At 40.2% G+C, this 18,199-nt stretch overlaps 2 protein-coding genes across 2 annotated transcripts; both read left to right on the forward strand.

Moving 5' to 3' along the window:
* The first annotated feature begins 1,424 nt into the window (after positions 1 to 1,424).
* Positions 1,425 to 11,563, forward strand: LOC143825168 (vomeronasal type-2 receptor 26-like). The gene is made up of 8 exons (XM_077313195.1): positions 1,425 to 1,627; positions 5,712 to 6,003; positions 6,094 to 6,369; positions 7,154 to 7,381; positions 7,804 to 7,930; positions 8,427 to 9,321; positions 10,612 to 10,723; positions 11,411 to 11,563. Exons 1-8 carry the CDS (start codon positions 1,425 to 1,427, stop codon positions 11,561 to 11,563), a joined length of 2,286 nt encoding a protein of 761 aa, XP_077169310.1.
* Positions 11,564 to 13,507: 1,944 nt separating this feature from the next.
* LOC143825169 (vomeronasal type-2 receptor 26-like) lies at positions 13,508 to 18,077 on the forward strand. Its single transcript, XM_077313196.1, has 6 exons — positions 13,508 to 13,728; positions 14,541 to 14,832; positions 14,923 to 15,108; positions 15,958 to 16,185; positions 16,596 to 16,722; positions 17,179 to 18,077. Exons 1-6 carry the CDS (start codon positions 13,508 to 13,510, stop codon positions 18,075 to 18,077), a joined length of 1,953 nt encoding a protein of 650 aa, XP_077169311.1.
* Positions 18,078 to 18,199: the final 122 nt, after the last annotated feature.

Raw genomic sequence — 18,199 nt, forward strand, 5'->3', positions numbered from 1 at the left:
CTGTGACTAGCCCACATCACCCAGCTAGCTTCAAGTGGGGAAATGTGGAATCAAACCCACACTCTCCAGATCAGAGGCCACTGCTGTCAAACAATGCACCATACTGAATCTTGGCACATTAAGCATGCTTCAAAATTAATGAATGGGGGTGTCCAGGTTGACTATCATAGGCAAGTTTCATAGTTGGTGACTAAGGAGGAGCAAGGGACTGTCGAAATGGCTGCAACTATGCTCCTCTCCACCAGAAATCCAGCCTTTTGTTTACAATCATATAATTTTATACCACGATTATATATGTAAAAAAAGGAGTTTCTGTATCAGTTGTTCTGTATCAGTTGTTGTATCAGTAGCAATAAGAAAGTAAAAGTTTGCCTGTTGGACTCTGGAGACAAGAAATTATCCTGTCTACATATTTACTTTGCAGAGTAGCAAGGAGGGGTCCCAGAAGCAGTCCCAAATGGGTTATAATTATCTCCACCCAAATTGCCCAAATGATTGTTTTCTTCCTAGTTTCCAATAGATTTCCTGAAGTCACTGACACGATAAATAACAAGAACTTATTTTAAGGTGATGACTTTTTCATTAGAACCGCATGAGAATTAAACAGGGCTCTGATCATCAATTGTATTCTCTTCTCCTATTCTCTTTTATGGTAGTTTTCTTTCAACTCCTACCCTGCTATATTGTTACTTTTATAGAATGCACTTTTATAGAAACATGGAGTTGGAAGGGGTGATAAAGGCTATCTGATACAACCCCCTGCTCAATGCAGGGTCAACCTCAACTATTCATGATAAATCTCAGTCCAACCTCTGCTTAAAGGTCTCCAGTGATGGGGAGCACACCGCCACTTTAGGCAGCCGATTACACTGCTGACCAAATCTATCTGTGAGTTTTCTTCCCTGATACCTGGAATTCTGTGCATAATACTGTACCTTATTCTTCTCTTCAACTAATTACTCCATTATTTCTGTGGGTTGTTTTAATCTAAAGAAAATCTCAACAATGAAATATCTGTTCCCAAAAAGCCAAACCCAACATAATAAAGATGCTCTACTTTGTTTTAGTTATGCCTTAGATTTCAGAATGGCGTTTATCAAATATCCTCTGAGTTGATAGAATTTCTTTGCCCTTGAATCTTAAATTACCAGAAAAGTTTAAATATCCTTTTGTATACTTTTTGTATATTGCTCTAGTTGGTTCATCAATACAGTAATATAATACGAATAACAATTATGAATTCTAGTACAGGAGCAGCAGGAAGACATTTCCTTCTCTAACAGGTGTTAATCCAAAGAACCAACAACGTCTTCAGCCACATGAGGAATAATGTAGCAAAACTGAAGTGATACAGTTTGGTGGATGGGAAAGCAGTTGTCTGCAGCTGGAAAGGAATTGTCATTGAGATGCTGCTGCTACTGACGATGCTGCTGGTGCTACCGTGTCGTATAGTGTGTCCAATGTCTTCCATTAATTGCTCCATATATGATGATCCCTTTCCTATTCCTCACAACTTTTATCAGCCAGGCGACATTCTTATTGGTGGGATCGCCACTCAAGTTACTTACTTCAATAACCCGCCATCTTTCCTAGAACATCCAGCACGTATGGTACTTGATGAACCTGGGTAAATATTTTTATTTCCTTTCCTTGACATAATTTGATCACTCTGTTCCATCAGTCAGTTAGTAACCACAGCCTGAGTTTTCATTGTTTTATTTGCTTCAAGGATACTTCAGGTTTCTGCCTAGTGGGAATTCAAAGTGGTTTCCAATGTTGTTTTTTTCCTTTTTCTCCTCACCACAACTTTGAGAGGTAGATTAGGCTTTTAATATCTGAGTGACTGAAGTCACATAGACCGTTTATGCACTGGGGGTTTCATGCTGGGCTGCAGGCTGGAGTTTTAGTCATGGCAGGTTGCCCCAACTCTTCCTGTACCCACATGGGGGAGCATTTGGCCTGGTACATCTCATCCACCCCCAATTTCTGCTCCTGCAGGGGAGCTGGGGCATTCAAGTTCCCAGTGCATAAACAGTCATAGTAGCATTCCTGGTCCCCCTTCAAGGATCGCTGCCTTGTTGTGGCAAGGGGGCTTGCGTAGTTCAGTGAAGCTATGAGCTATGCCGTGCAGGGCCACCCAAGACGGACAGGTCATAGCTGAGAGCTCTGACAAAAGGTGATCCACTGGAGAAGGCAATGGCAAACCACTCCAGTATCTTTGCCATGAAAACTCTATGGACAGTTCCAATAGGCATAACGATATGACGCTGGAAGATGAGCCCCTCAGGTCGGAAGGTGTCCAATATGCTACTGGGGATGAGCAGACGGCTAGTACGAGTAGCGCCAGAATGAATGAAGCAGCTGGGCCAAAGCCGAAAGGACGCTCAGTTGTGGAAATAACTGGTGGCGAAAAGACAGTCCGATGCTGTAAAGATTTTTATTCCATAGGAACCTGGAACGTCAGATCCATGAATCAAGGCAAGCTGGACGTGGTCAAACAAGAAATGACAAGACTGAACATCGACATTTTAGGAATCAGTGAACTAAAATGGACAGGAATGGGTGAATTTAATTCAGATGACCATCAGGTATACTACTGTGGACAAGAATCTCACAGAAGAAATGGAGTAGCCTTCATAATCAATAAGAGAGCAGGAAACGCAGTCTTGGGATACAATCCCCAAAATGACAGAATAATCTCAGTTCGAATCCAAGGCAAACCATTCAACATCACAGTGATCCAGGTCTATGCCCCAACCACTGCTGCTGAAGAGGATGAAGTTGATCAGTTCTATGAAGCCCTACAACACCTTCTAGAAGCAACGCCAAAAAATGATGTGCTTATCATCATGGGAGATTGGAATGCTAAAGTAGGAAGCCAAAAGATAACCGGGATAACTGGCAAGTTTGGCCTTGGAGTACAAAATGAAGCAGGGCACAGGCTGGTAGAATTTTGTCAAGAGAATACAATGGTCATAGCAAACACTCTTTTCCAACAACCCAAGAGACGACTCTACACATGGACATCACCAGACGGTCAACACAGAAATCAGATTGACTATGTGCTCTGCAGCCAAAGATGGAAAAGTTCTATCCAGTCAATAAAAACAAGACCAGGAGCTGATTGTGGTTCAGATCATGAGCTTCTTGTTGCAAAATTTAGGCTTAAATTGAAGAAAATAGGGAAAAGCACTAGGCCACTCAGGTATGAACTAAATCATATCCCCGACGAATATACAGTAGAGGTGACAAATAGATTTAAGGAATTAGATCTGATAGACAGAGTGCCTGAAGAACTGTGGACGGAGGTTCGCAACATTGTACAAGAGGTAGCAACTAAGACCATCCCAAAGAAAAAGAAATGCAAGAAATCAAAATGGCTGTCTGAGGAAGCTTTACAAATAGCTAAGGAGAGAAGGGAAGTGAAAGGCAAGGGAGAAAGAGAAAGATACACCCAATTGAATGCAGAATTCCAAAGAAAAGCTAGAAGAGATAAGAATGCCTTCTTAAATGAACAGTGCAAACAAATAGAAGAAAACAATAGAATGGGGAGGACCAGAGATCTTTTCAAGAAAATTGGAGATATGAAGAGAACGTTTCATGCAAAGTTGGGTATGATAAGGGACCAAAATGGTAGGGACCTCACAGAAGCAGAAGAGATTAAACAAAGGTGGCAAAATTATACAGAACAACTATACAAGAGCGAACTTAACATCACTGATGACCACAGTGGGGTAGTTACTAACCTGGAGCCAGACATCCTGGAATGTGAAGTCAAGTGGGCCTTAGGAAGTCTGAGCAACAATAAAGCTAGTGGTGGTGACAGCATTCCAGTTGAACTATTCAAAATCTTAAAGGACGATGCAGTAAAAGTGCTACACTCAATATGCCAGCAAATTTGGAAAACTCAACAATGGCCACAGGATTGGAAAAGGTCAGTTTACATTCCAATCCCAAAGAAGGGCAATGCCAAAGAATGTTCAAACTACCGCACCATTGCACTAATTTCTCATGCTAGCAAAGTTATGCTCAAAATCCTACAAGCTAGGCTCCAGCAATATGTGGACCGAGAACTTCCAGAAGTACAGGCAGGATTTCGAAGAGGCAGAGGAACTAGAGATCAAATTGCCAACATACGCTGGATCATGGAGAAAGCTAGGGAGTACCAGAAGAACGTCTACTTCTGCTTCATTGACTATGCTAAAGCCTTTGATTGTGTGGAGCACAACAAATTGTGGCAAGTTCTTAAAGAGATGGGAATACCAGAGCATCTTATTTGTCTCTTGAGAAATTTATATGCAGGTCAAGAAGCAACAGTGAGAACTGAACATGGAATCACTAACTGGTTCAAAATTGAGAAAGGAGTTCGGCAAGGCTGTATACTGTCGCCTTGCCTATTTAACTTGTATGCAGAGCACATCATGAGAAATGCGGGATTAGAGGAGTCACAAATTGGGATCAAGATTGCAGGGAGAAATATCAACAACCTCAGATATGCAGATGATACCACTCTAATGGCAGAAAGTGAAGAGGAACTAAAGAGCCTGTTGATGCGGGTGAAGGAGGAGAGTGCAAAGGTTGGCTTGAAACTCAACATCAAGAAAACAAAGATCATGGCATCCGGCCCTCTCAAATCCTGGCATATAGATGGGGAAGAAATGGAGATAGTGACAGATTTTATTTTCCTGGGCTCTAAGATCACTGCAGATGGGGACTGCAGCAAAGAAATTAAAAGACGCTTGCTCCTGGGGAGGAAAGCTATGGCAAATCTAGACAGCATCCTAAAAAGCAGAGACATCACCCTGCCAACAAAAGTGCGTTTAGTCAAGGCTATGGTCTTCCCAGTTGCAATGTATGGCTGCGAAAGTTGGACCATAAGGAAGGCCGAGCGTCAAAGAATTGAGGCTTTTGAACTCTGGTGCTGGAGAAGACTCTTGCGAGTCCCTTGGACTGCAAGGCGAACAAACCGGTCAGTCCTAGAGGAGATTAACCCTGACTGCTCTTTAGAAGGCCAGATCCTGAAGATGAAACTCAAATACTTTGGCCACCTCATGAGAAGGAAGGACTCCCTGGAGAAGAGCCTAATGCTGGGAGCGATCGAGGGCAAAAGAAGAAGGGGACGACAGAGAATGAGATGGCTGGATGGAGTCACTGAAGCAGTAGGTGCAAACTTAAATGGACTCCGGGGAATGGTAGAGGACAGGAAGGCCTGGAGGATCATTGTCCATGGGGTCGCGATGGGTCGGACACGACTTCGCACATAACAACAACAACAAGCATTCCTGGTAAAGTGAGAAGTCATATTGGATTCTCCCAGATTTGAGTTCAGGACATTAACCTCTACAATATGTTGGCTATTTCATTTTCTCTTTATGACTAGTATGGGGAGAGCAAATTAGTCATGCAAAGCATGAACAACAATAGATAATATTTTTATTGGGAAAATGGCATTACACTCAATATCATGATTTCCATTTGTTTTAGTTGACTCTAGCAACCAGAGGTGAGCAGAAAGAGGTACGAAAATGAAGAACATAAATATTATTCACATTCTTTTAAACAGTAATTTGGAGTTAAGTGTGTACTCTAGCCTATAAAATAACCACCCTCTGTGGCGGCTAAAGAAACTCTTTCATAAACTAGAAAATCATTTGGGATGATGAATACTGTGAATGAAAATTTGATTTATTTTCAAAATCTCTTCTTTGCAGGTCAATCACAAAAAACTACCAGCACATTTTGGCCTTGGCCTTTGCTGTAAAAGAGCTGAATGAAAATCCCACCTTCTTACCAAATATCAGTCTGGGGCTCTACATCCTCAACAGTTACAGCCTTGGAAGGATGACTTTTAAGGCCACCCTCAGCTTACTTTCTGCCCAGCAGAAGCTGGCCCCTAATTTCAGCTGTGATAACCGGCAGAAAGTCATAGCTGTCATAGGAGGGCTTTTGTCTGACACCTCTGCTCATATGGCCTCAGTCCTCAACATCTACAAGACTCCTCAGGTAAGCTATAACCGTGAAAGGTACATAGGCATGAAAATTCTAGCTAAACGTTGAATGTTCTGATTTCATTCATATGACATGTTCCCTCAGATCACTCATGGCTCATTTTCCCTTGCAAAGGCTGACAAACAACGATTTCTATCCATATATCAGATGGTGCCTGATGACACCTATCAGTACAAGGGAGCTGTACAGTTACTTCAACATTTTAGGTGGACTTGGATTGGGCTCTTGGCTATGGATGATGACAATGGGAACCAGTTTTTGCAGAGAATAGTACCTCTCCTCTCTGAGAATAGCATTTGTTCTGCATTCACATACAAATTACCCATGATGACTTACCTAAACAATCTGGCAGAGCTGATTGTAAGTCAGGCTGAATTGTACCCAGTTCTTATGGACAGAAAAACCAATGTATTCTTTGTGCATGGAGAAACTCCAACCATGATGGCTCTAAGGATCTTTTTTTATCTAGCTTCATTCACATCATTGCCTCCACTGAGTAAAGTGTGGATTGTTACATCACATTGGGACTTTGAGTCATTCTCTTTCTACAGGATTACAGATACAGACACTCTCTATGGTGCCCTGTCCTTTACTGTCCATTCTAATCAGCCTCCTGGATTCCAAGAATTCCTGCAGACCATAAGACCTTCCTGGAATGGAGGAGATGGTTTCATTCAGAACTTTTGGGAGCAAGCATTTATCTGTTCATTGACACATGAGCAAGAGGATATGAAGAAAGCCTGCAGTGGGGAGGAGAAACTGGAGAGCCTTCCTGGCCCTTTGTTTGAAATGCAGATGACTGGCCGCAGCTATAATGTCTACAATGCTGTCCATGCAGTGGCTCATGCTTTGCACAATATCCACACACATGAATCCAAACGCATAAAACTGCTTGAAGGTGTGCGGCTGGATGTTCTGAATATACAGCCATGGCAGGTACAGCAATTATGCAACCTGGAATTCTTCTAATTTCCCTTCAACTTAACACATTCCTTCCTGCCACCAGGATTATAGATGTTTATATGTTTGAATTGTTTGTAGCCAGATAGCAAATTTTCAAGAATTAAAATTTTCTTAAACTGGATCCACATTTTTCATCTTTTTAACTATTTTTTATTTTCTTTTGTATTCTTTTCCAACCTAGTTACACAACTTTTTAAGGAGAATCTACTTCAACAATAGTGTCGGAGAAACCATACAGTTTGATCAAGATAGAGAATTAGTTTCTGTTTTTGATGTTACCAATTGGGTCACCTTGTCAAATAGGTCATTTTCTAGAATGAAAGTGGGACAACTGGATCCGCAGGCTCCTTCAGGCAAAGAGCTGACTCTGGTAGAAGATAAAATTGTGTGGCATAAAAGCTTTAACCAGGTGAGTGAAGGAGACCAGTGTTTCTTTTATCTATTCAAAACCTTCTTTTGTCAGCAAGCCAAGCCCTACTGTGCAAACAAAGCAACATTTAAATAACCAATATCAAGGATAGGATTACATGTTTTGTATCTGTTCATTATATATCAACTTTCTATGTCATGATCCAAGTACACGATTTCAATCATTACTAACTCTTAGCTATCTTAACGACATATCTGCCACCTCATGCTTGATAAATCAGAGATCAATGGTGACAGCAGAAATCAATGGTGACAGCACAGAGAACCTCCAGCTTTATACAAAGTTCTATTTGTTTTCTCTGATGTCATTTATCTCCCCACCCCATAAAAAGAATTATGGAAAACCATCTATTATCAAAAGCCAATAACTTGGAACTAACTTCATATTCAATTTAAGGGCAGGTGCTTCCCATTTCTGTCTGCAATGACCCATGTCAGCCAGGCTACAGCAAGACAAAGATGGAGGGAAGGCTATTTTGCTGCTACGATTGTACTCCCTGTCCAGAAGGGTTAATCTCTGGGCAGAAGGGTAAGAGGCCTTTTATGAAATATTCTGGAGATGCTCTGTTGTTCTGCAATTTGGAGATAAGGAAATGCAGCTTTCCATGACATTGAATTAAACACTCCAAGTTCCCTTATTCTGGTAATAAGGATAAGGAAAAAAACCTTCAGTGTATGATATAGTGTTCTCGATACTTTCCTGTATTTGAACATACAGAAAATCAGACCTCTAAAGCGCTCAGATCTCAGAACAAATATAGGTTTTTTCTGCTTTACAACAACAACCACATGCCTTTAATAGCATATATAATAGCTTTACATAGAGCATGTGTCAGTCTGTCTAACTGGACAGCCACCAAAGGATCAGCTACAACTTTATTTCAAACCATTAACATTTATGTAGTAAGGAGGACCTAAAGAAAGCGGAGGAAAGCTAAAGCAAAAATATCTAGGTCATTTCTCTTGTCTCTTAGATACTGGTCACAGCTTTGAAATACTGAAACAGATTTTTTTTATTTTTTCAGACATGGATGCCTGTGTCAAATGTCCAGATGATCACTATGCCAGTGATGGCCATCATGAATGCCTACCTAATATCCCAACCTACCTTTCGTGCAAAGAGGCTTTAGGGATCACCTTAATTATCTTGGCTGTAATTTTCTCTTTGCTCACAGCTTTGGTGCTTGGAACTTTCATGAAATACAAGAACACTCCCATTGTCAAAGCCAACAACCGAAGCCTGACCTACATTCTCCTCCTGTCCCTCCTCCTCTGCTTCCTCAGCTCCTTGCTGTTTATTGGAGAACCAGGAGAGGTGACTTGCCTTCTGCGCCAGACAACATTTGGTCTCATCTTCTGTGTGGCTCTGTCTACTATCCTAGCCAAAACCATCACTGTGGTCCTGGCCTTTATGGCTACCAAACCAGGGTCCCACATGAGGAGATGGGTGGGTAAAAAATTGGCCCATTCCATTGTCCTTTCTGGATCCTTAATTCAAGCAGTGATTTGTATTCTTTGGGTCTGTATTTCCCCTCCCTTCCCACAAATGGATATGCATTCACAACCCAAGAGAATCATCATGGAATGTAATGAAGGTTCTTCTACCATGTTTTACTCTGTCCTTGGCTATCTGGGCTTTCTGGCCAGTGTCAGCTTCACAGTGGCTTTTATTGCCAGGAAGTTACCTGGCAGTTTCAATGAAGCCAAGTTCATCACTTTCAGTATGTTGGTCTTTTGCAGTGTTTGGTTTTCCTTTATTCCAAGCTATTTGAGCTCTAAAGGCAAATTCATGGTGGCCGTGGAGATCTTCTCCATCTTGTCCTCTGGTGCTGGCTTATTGGGTTGCATCTTTTTCCCAAAATGCTACATCATTTTGCTGAGGCCAGAGATGAATGTTCGTGAGCAGATAATTAAGGTCATGTGAGGGTATCAGCCCAGTTCTTCTAAATTCCAAATTCTGGGCTTTATGAATATTACTGTAAAGAATAAGTCAACACTCTTAAAAGAATGCTGTTTCTTTGACATGAAATATTCTCAGGGCGAAAGAGTCTTGTCATTCTTCTTTGCTGATCTAGATGAGTAGAAAATTCTAAACTTGTCCAAAAATTGGCACGCTGTCTTTTCTTTTCTGGATCCCTTATATAAATTTTTATTTGTACAATATGAGTAATTACTGCTCCCTCATTCCCTCCGTCTGACTGCTTTTTTTCTAGTAATTTAGTCAACACGGTCTCACGACTATAATTTAATTTTGAAAGATTTAATTTTGAAAGATTTAATTTTGAAAAAGAAAAAAACAACTCTTAATTTCCAACATGTTCAGAGTAGCATCTCTCCTTTAACCTCTCCAGCTATGATAACTCTATTGCTGGTTTTACAACCTCATTCTTCTGCATAGAAACTGGAAAGAAGAAACTGGCTCACTATTGTAGTAGGATGATTGGCTCACTACTGCAAAAGAAGGGTGATTGGCTCACTATTGAAGTAGGAAAAACATTTCGTCATCTCCTAAAAGGCTATACCAACTAACTGGCCTGAGAAATATTTTCTGTGACTACTGAAACTACTAAGGATATAAAGAAATAAGGCCCACTAAAAAGTCTCCTTTATCACCTATGAAACATTTCTCTGTGAGATCTGTGATTATCCTTTTTAGTGAAACTGATGGCCCAGAACAGGGAAAGGAGAAATAACTATTCTATTGGTCAGTTTGGGAAGCTTTCCAGGTCAGAACATTTTCAGGTAATTCATGTGTTATGCCTTTTGTCAGAGCTGTGAATTGAAATATATTCATGTCAAATTTTCTTGTTTCTTTCTTCTTGTAATGAGATCTGAAGTCTGACAAATCTTTGTAACATTTTGTTTTATCTTGCCAGATGTTGACGTCACAAGTTCTCTGAATCTTACCTCAGATTTTTTAAAGGATACTCCCTTTTTGATTTGATTGTTTTGATACTTCTGAATGTTCCTGCAGTAAATTGTTTTTAACAAGACCCTATTCTTTTTTCTTTTTTTATAACCTATAGATTTTAATAAACCTATGGATTTTAATAAAAGTTTTTAAAAACCTATAGATTTTAATAAAAGTTAACATGATTCCATCTTTACCGAGCTAAGCTACTAGTGCTGTTTCTGACACTGGAGCACCAAGACACGGTGATCCATATGACATTGACCTCTAAATTGGGTTCTTGTAACTTTCTCTACAAGGGCCAATTCTTGTCAGTGGTACAAAATGCTGCTACATGAATCCTCACGTGGACACCGTGGAGAGCACACAGAAGATCTGCAGCAGCTACATTGGCCTCCAGTTGAGTACCAGGTTTGGTTTGAGGTCTTAGTTCTAATTTTAAGTCAGTGGGAATCCACCTTGAGGCAACTTCTGGTAGAGAAAAGCAGCATATAAGATCCAACTGTTTTTTTCCTTATTCTTCTTTTATAACTCTCGTTTCACTACCTGAAGAAATCACAAATCAGTTTACAAGCAACTGTCCCTTCCAATCAAAACAACAAACACTCTGTAAAAACTGCTCTGTGAGAACAGTTCTAATAGAACTGTGATTAGCCCATATCACCCAGCTAGCTTCAAGTGGGAAGTGTGGAATCAAACTCACACTCTCCAGATCAGAGGCCCTTGCTGTTAACCACTATATCATTGTAAATTTTGACACATTAAACAAGTTTCCTTATTAATGAATCTGTATGTCCAGGTAGAGTATCATAGGCCAATTTCATTGTTGGTGACTAAGAAGGAACAAGGGAGTTGAATTGGCTGCAACTATGCTCCTCTGGACGATACATCCAGCCTTACAATCATATAATTTTATACCACGATTATATATTTAAAAAAGGAGCTTCTGTATCAGATGCTCATTGTTCAAACTTTATTACAGTCATTCATACCAAGTTATATGAAGGTAATACATAAAAGACCAAAAGGATATGGCCATTTAATATAATACAATTGAAAACAGATCATAAAATAGAACTTAAAATTATGCTACTTTAGAGCATCGGATCTTTTAAGGTAGAGGCACAAAAACTTAGCCAACTAAGTTGTCACCTGTATCAGATGAAGTACATGATGATGCAGTTGAACAACCCCTTTTCAAAGGAACACATGGGGAAGTTCAGGACCAAATTCAAGGGAAATAATCCTTGAAACAAATGCCCTTTTGAGGAACGGTGCTGAAAACTCAAAACATCAGCTCAGGATTAAACTCGCTGGAAAGAACAGCAATACTGAGTGGCAGTAAATATATAAAAGTTGAGTGAAGAGGAAGGATGGAGAAAGGCCACAGATTCAGGTCAGTAATAAAATGTAAGGAAGTAAGAGAAGGGAACAGGATCCCAGGTGAAGAAAAAGCTGCTGGCAAGAAGGAAACAGTGATGCCTATCTAGAAGCATTAGTGTCATCACATACCAAGGGTGGGAGAAGATCCAGAGGAAGAAATCAGATTCAGATAGTGGGACCAAGAGAGCCCATTTTGTAGCATTTTTCTAGAATGTCCAGGAATAATGAACCTGTAGTAATTTCAGTAATTTATTAGTGATATTATTCCCCAGGGAACCTTAAAGGAGTAGGGACTACACTGTCCTACCTGATATTTTGTGACTGTCTCTGCCATCCATCTAAACTAATTTGTAGCTGCACACACACCATCATGAGTCAATATTCCCAAGGTAGTGGCAGAATGAAAAATGTCAGAAACCTCTGACATGCATAGCATTACATGCAGATATGTGATACGTTTGAAACAGAGACTGATTTGAGGAAAAATTAAATCATTAGTTTCAACTCATATATCTTAGGCCTAGTATTTTAGGAGAAGGTAACTGTGTCTAGTTACTCCCAGTTGAAAACAGTGTGGTTTCTGACATCCACAAACAAAATCAAAAAGTAAAGTAAAGGTCACAAGGAAAGGTCAACAAAGACTGACAAACAGGACTGTATTTTAGGTGGATGAAATCATTCATGTAGGTCCCTATTTGGCCTGAATCTGTACTGTCTAGGGAGAGAGTTCATTGCCATTTAGCAATAAGAAAGTAAAAGTTTGCCTGTTGGACTCTGGAGACAAGAAATTATCCTGTCTACATATTTACTTTGCAGAGTGGCAAGGGGGGGTCCCAGAAGCAGTCCCAAATGGGTTATAATTATCTTCACCCAAATTGCCCAAATGATTGTTTTCTTCCTAGTTTCCAATAGATTTCCTGAAGTCACTGACACGATAAATAACAAGAACTTCTTTTAAGATGGTGACTTTTTCATTAGAACTGCATGAGAATTAAACAGGGCTCTGATCATCAATTGTATTCTCTTCTCCTATTCTCTTTTATGGTAGTTTTCTTTCAACTCCTACCCTGCTATATTGTTACTTTTATAGAATGTACTTTTATGGAAACATGGAGTTGGAAAGGGTGATAAAGGCCATCTAGTCCAACCCCCTGCTCAATGCAGGGTCAACCTCAACTATTCATGATAAATCTCAGTCCAACCTCTGCTTAAAGATCTCCATTGATGGGGAGCACACCGCCACTTTAGGCAGCCAATTACACTGCTGAACTAATCTATCTGTGAGTTTTCTTCCCTGATACCTGGAATTCTATGCATAATACTGTACCTTATTAGTCTCTTCAACTAATTACTCCATTATTTCTGTTGGTTGTTTTAGTCTAAAGAAAATCTCAACAATGAAATATCTGTTCCCAAAAAGCCATACCCAACATAATAAAGATGCTGTACTAAGCAATTTAGTTATGCCTTAGATTTCAGAATGACGTTTATCAAATGCCCTCTGATTTGATAGAACGTATTTTCCCTTGAATCTTAAATTACCAGAAATGTTTAAATATCCTTTTGTATACTTTTTGCATATTGATCTAGTTGGTCCATCAATACAGTATTATAATATGAATAACAATTATGAATTCTAGTACAGGAGCAGCAGGAAGACATTTCCTTCTCTAACAGGTGTTAATCCAAAGAACCAACAACGTCTTCAGCCTTCAACGTATTCACATGAGGAATAATGTAGCAAATCTGAAGTGATACAATTTGGTGGATGGGAAAGTAGTTGTCTGCAGCTGGAAAGGAATTGTCATTGAAATGCTGCTGCTACTGATGCTTCTGCTGGTGCTACCGTGTCGTATAGTGTGTCCAATGTCTTCCATTAATTGCTCCATATATGATGATCCCTTTCCTATTCCTCACAACTTCTATCAGCCAGGCGACATTCTTATTGGTGGGATCGCCACTCAAGTTACTTACTTCAATAACCCGCCATCTTTCCTAGAACATCCAGCACGTATGGTACTTGATGAACCTGGGTAAAGATTTTGATTTACTTTCAGTTAGTAACCACAGCCTGAGTTTTCATTGTTTTATTTGCTTCAAGGATACTTCAGGTTTCTGCCTAGTGGGAATTCAAAGTGGCTTCCAATGTTGTTTTTTTCCTTTTTCTCCTCACCACAACTTTGAGAGGTAGATTAGGCTTTTAATATCTGAGTGACCGAAGTCACATAGACCGTTTATGCACTGGGGGTTTCATGCTGGGCTGCAGGCTGGAGTTTTAGTCATGGCAGGTTGCCCCAACTCTTCCTGTACCCACATGGGGGAGCATTTGGCCTGGTACATCTCATCCACCCCCAATTTCTGCTCCTGCAGGGGAGCTGGGGCATTCAAGTTCCCAGTGCATAAACAGTCATAGTAGCATTCCTGGTAAAGTGAGAAGTCATATTGGATTCTCCCAGATTTGAGTTCAGGACATTAACCTCTACAATATGTTGGCTATTTCATTTTCTCTTTATGACTAGTATGGGGAGAGCAAATTAGTCATGCAAAGCATGAGCAACAATAGATAATATTTTTATTGGGAAAATGGCATTTCACTCAATATCAAGATTTGTGTTAGTTGACTCTAGCAACCAGAGGTGAGCAGAAAGAGGTACGAAAATGAAGAACATAAATATTATTCACATTGTTTTAAACAGGAATTTGGAGTTAAGTGTGTACTCTAGCCTACTAAAATAACCACACTCTGTTGTGGCTAAAGAAACTCTTTCATAAACTAGAAGTTCATTTGAGACGATGAATACTGTGAATGAAAATTTGATTTATTTTCGAAACTCCTTTTTTGCAGTTCAATCACTAAAAATTACCAGCACATTTTGGCCTTGGCTTTTGGTGTAAAAGAGGTGAATGAAAATCCCAAAGTCTTTCCAAATATCAGTCTAGGGCTCTACATCCTCAACAGTTACAGCCTGGGAAGGATGACTTTTAAGGCCACCCTCAGCTTACTTTCTGCCCAGCAGAAGCTGGTCCCTAACTTCAGCTGTGATAACCAGCAGAAAGTCATAGCTGTCGTAGGAGGGCTTTTGTCTGACACCTCTGCTCATATGGCCTCAATCCTCAACATCTACAAGACTCCTCAGGTAAGCTATAAACATGAAGTGGTCATAGGCATCAATTTTCTAGCTAAATATTGAATGTTCTGATTTCATTCATATGACATGTTTCCTCAGATCACTCATGGACCATTTTCCCTTGCAAAGGCTGACAAACAACGATTTCTATCCATCTATCAGATGGTGCCTGATGACACCTATCAGTACAGGGGAGCTGTACAGTTACTTCAACATTTTAGGTGGACATGGATTGGGCTCCTGGCTATGGATGATGACAATGGAAACCAGTTTTTGCAGAGAATAGTACCTCTCCTGTCTGAGAACAACATTTGTTTTGCATTCACATACAAATTACCCATGATGACTTACCTAAACGATCTGGCAGAGCTGATTGTAAATCAAGCTGAGTTGTACCCAGTTCTTATGGACAGAAAAACCAATGTATTCTTTGTGCATGGAGAAACTCCAACCATGATAGTTCTAAGGATCTCATTTTATTTAGCTTCATTCACTTCATTGCCCCCTCTGAGTAAAGTGTGGATTGTTACATCACACTGGGACTTTGAGTCATTCTCTGTCTATAGGGTTACAGATACCGACACCCTCCATGGTTCCTTATCCTTTACTGTTCATTCTAATCAGCCTCCTGGATTCCAAGAATTCCTGCAGACCATAAGACCTTCCTGGGCTGGAGGAGATGGTTTCATTCAGAATTTTTGGGAGCAAGCCTTCAGCTGCTCATTGACAGATGAGCAAGAGGATATGAAGAAAACCTGCAGTGGGGAGGAGAAACTGGAGAGCCTTCCTACCCCTTTGTTTGAAATGCAGATGACTGGCCGCAGCTATAATGTCTACAACGCTGTCCATGCTGTGGCCCATGCTTTGCACGATATCCACACACATGAAAGTGGGCGGCTAGATGATCTGAATATACAGCCATGGCAGGTACAGCAATTATTCAACCTGGAATTCTTCTAATTTCCCTTCGACTTCGCACATTCCTTCCTGCCACCAAGATTATAGATGTTTATATGTTTGAATTGTTTGAAGCAAGATAGCAAATTTTCAAGAATTAAAATTTTCTTAAACTGGATCCACATTTTTCACCTTTTTAACGATTTTTGTTTTGTTTTGTATTCTTATTCAACCTAGTTACACAACTTTTTAAGGAGAATCTACTTCAACAATAGTGTCGGAGAAACCATACAGTTTGATCAAGATAGAGAATTAGTTTCTGTTTTTGATGTTACCAATTGGGTCACCTTGTCAAATAGGTCATTTTCTAGAGTGAAAGTGGGACAACTGGATCCGCAGGCTCCTTCAGGCAAAGAGCTGACTCTGGTAGAAGATAAAATTGTGTGGCATAAAAGCTTTAACCAGGTGAGTGAAGGAGACCAGTGTTTCTTTTATCTATTCAAAACCTTCTTTTGTCATCAAGCCAAGCCCTACTGTGCAAACAAAGCAACATTTAAACAACCAATATCAAGGATAGGATTACATGTTTTGTATCTGTTCATTATATATCAACTGTTTATGTCATGATCCAAGTATACCATTTCGATCATTACCAACTCTTAGCTATTTATACTAGTTAACAACATATATGCCACCTCATGCTTGATAAATCAGAAATCAATGGTGACACAGAGACCCTCCTGCTTTGTACAAAGTTCTACTTTGTTTTCTCTGATGTCATTTATCTCCCCACCCCAAAAAAAAGAATTATGGAAAACCATCTATTATCAAAAGCCAATAACTTTGAACTAACTTCATTTTCAATTTAAGGGCAGGTGCTTCCCATTTCTGTCTGCAATGACCCATGTCAGCCTGGCTACAGCAAGACAAAGATGGAGGGAAGGCTATTTTGCTGCTACAATTGTACTCCCTGTCCAGAAGGGTTAGTCTCTGGGCAGAAGGGTAAGAGGCCTTTTGTGAAATATTCCGGAGAAGCTCTGTTGTTCTGCAATTTGGAGATAAGGAAATGCAGCTTTCCATGACATTGAATTAAACACTCTAACTTCCCTGATTCTGGTAAAAAGGACAAGATAAAAAAAACCTTCACTGTATGATACAGTGTTCTCTATACTTTCCTGTATTTGAACATACAGAAAGTCATACATCTAAAGCCACCAGATCTCAGAACAAATATAGTTTTTCTCTACTTTACATAGAGCGTGTGTCAGGCTGTCTACCTTGACAACCACAAAAATGATCAGCTACACCTTTATTTCAAACCATTAACATTTATGTAGTAAGGAGGACCTAAAGAAAGAGGAGGAAAGGAAAAGCAAAAATATCTAGCTCATTTCTCTTGTCTCTTAGATATTGGTCACAGCTTTGAAATACTGAAACAGCTTTTAAAAATTTTTTCAGACATGGATGCCTGTGTCAAATGTCCAGATGATCACTATGCCAGTGATGGCCATCATGAATGCCTACCTAAGATCCCAACCTACCTTTCGTGCAAAGAGGCTTTAGGGATCACCTTAGTTGTCTTGGCTGTTATTTTCTCTCTGCTCACAGCTTTGGTGCTTGGAACTTTCATGAAATACAAGAACACTCCCATTGTCAAAGCCAACAACCGGAGCCTCACCTACATTCTCCTCCTGTCCATCCTACTTTGCTTCCTAAGCTCCTTGCTGTTTATTGGAGAACCAGGGAAGGTGACTTGCCTTCTGCGCCAGACAACATTTGGTCTCATCTTCTGTGTGGCTCTTTCTACTATCCTAGCCAAAACCATCACTGTGGTCCTGGCCTTCATGGCTACCAAACCAGGGTCCCACATGAGGAGATGGGTGGGTAAAAAATTGGCCCATTCCATTGTCCTTTCTGGATTCTTAATTCAAGCAGTGATTTGTATTCTTTGGCTCTGTATTTCCCCTCCCTTCCCACAAATGGATATGCATTCACAACCCAAGAGAATCATCCTGGAATGTAGTGAAGGTTCTTCTACCATGTTTTACTCTGTCCTTGGCTATCTGGGCTTTCTGGCCAGTGTCAGCTTCACGGTAGCATTTCTTGCCAGGAAGTTACCTGGCAGTTTCAATGAAGCCAAATTCATCACTTTCAGTATGCTGGTCTTTTGCAGTGTTTGGTTTTCCTTTATTCCAAGTTATTTGAGTTCTAAAGGAAAGTTCATGGTGGCTGTGGAGATCTTCTCCATCCTAACCTCTGGTGCTGGCTTACTGTGTTGCATCTTTTTCCCAAAATGCTACATCATTTTGCTGAGGCCAGAGATGAACATTCGCGAACAGATAATTAGGGTCATGTGAGGGTATCAGCCCTGTTCTTCTAAATTCCAAATTCTGGGCTTTATGAATATTACTGTAAAGAATAAGTCAACACTCTTAAAAGAATGCTGTTTCTGTGACATGAAATATTCTCAGGGTGAAAG

This window comes from Paroedura picta, chromosome 16 (genome assembly GCF_049243985.1).
Source record: "Paroedura picta isolate Pp20150507F chromosome 16, Ppicta_v3.0, whole genome shotgun sequence".
Lineage (NCBI taxonomy): Eukaryota > Metazoa > Chordata > Lepidosauria > Squamata > Gekkonidae > Paroedura > Paroedura picta.

What these genes read in the sequence shown, in the direction of transcription:
- LOC143825168 (XM_077313195.1), top strand. Translation starts at nt 1,425, where the DNA reads ATGCTGCTGGTGCTACCGTGTCGTATAGTGTGTCCAATGTCTTCCATT. An exon ending in ATGGTACTTGATGAACCTGG is followed by an intron (nt 1,628 to 5,711) that starts GTAAATATTTTT and finishes TCTTCTTTGCAG; the next exon opens with GTCAATCACAAAAAACTACC. An exon ending in GGCCTCCAGTTGAGTACCAG is followed by an intron (nt 10,724 to 11,410) that starts GTTTGGTTTGAG and finishes ATGCTACTTTAG; the next exon opens with AGCATCGGATCTTTTAAGGT.
- LOC143825169 (XM_077313196.1), top strand. Translation starts at nt 13,508, where the DNA reads ATGCTGCTGCTACTGATGCTTCTGCTGGTGCTACCGTGTCGTATAGTG. An exon ending in ATGGTACTTGATGAACCTGG is followed by an intron (nt 13,729 to 14,540) that starts GTAAAGATTTTG and finishes CCTTTTTTGCAG; the next exon opens with TTCAATCACTAAAAATTACC. An exon ending in GGCATAAAAGCTTTAACCAG is followed by an intron (nt 16,186 to 16,595) that starts GTGAGTGAAGGA and finishes ATTTAAGGGCAG; the next exon opens with GTGCTTCCCATTTCTGTCTG.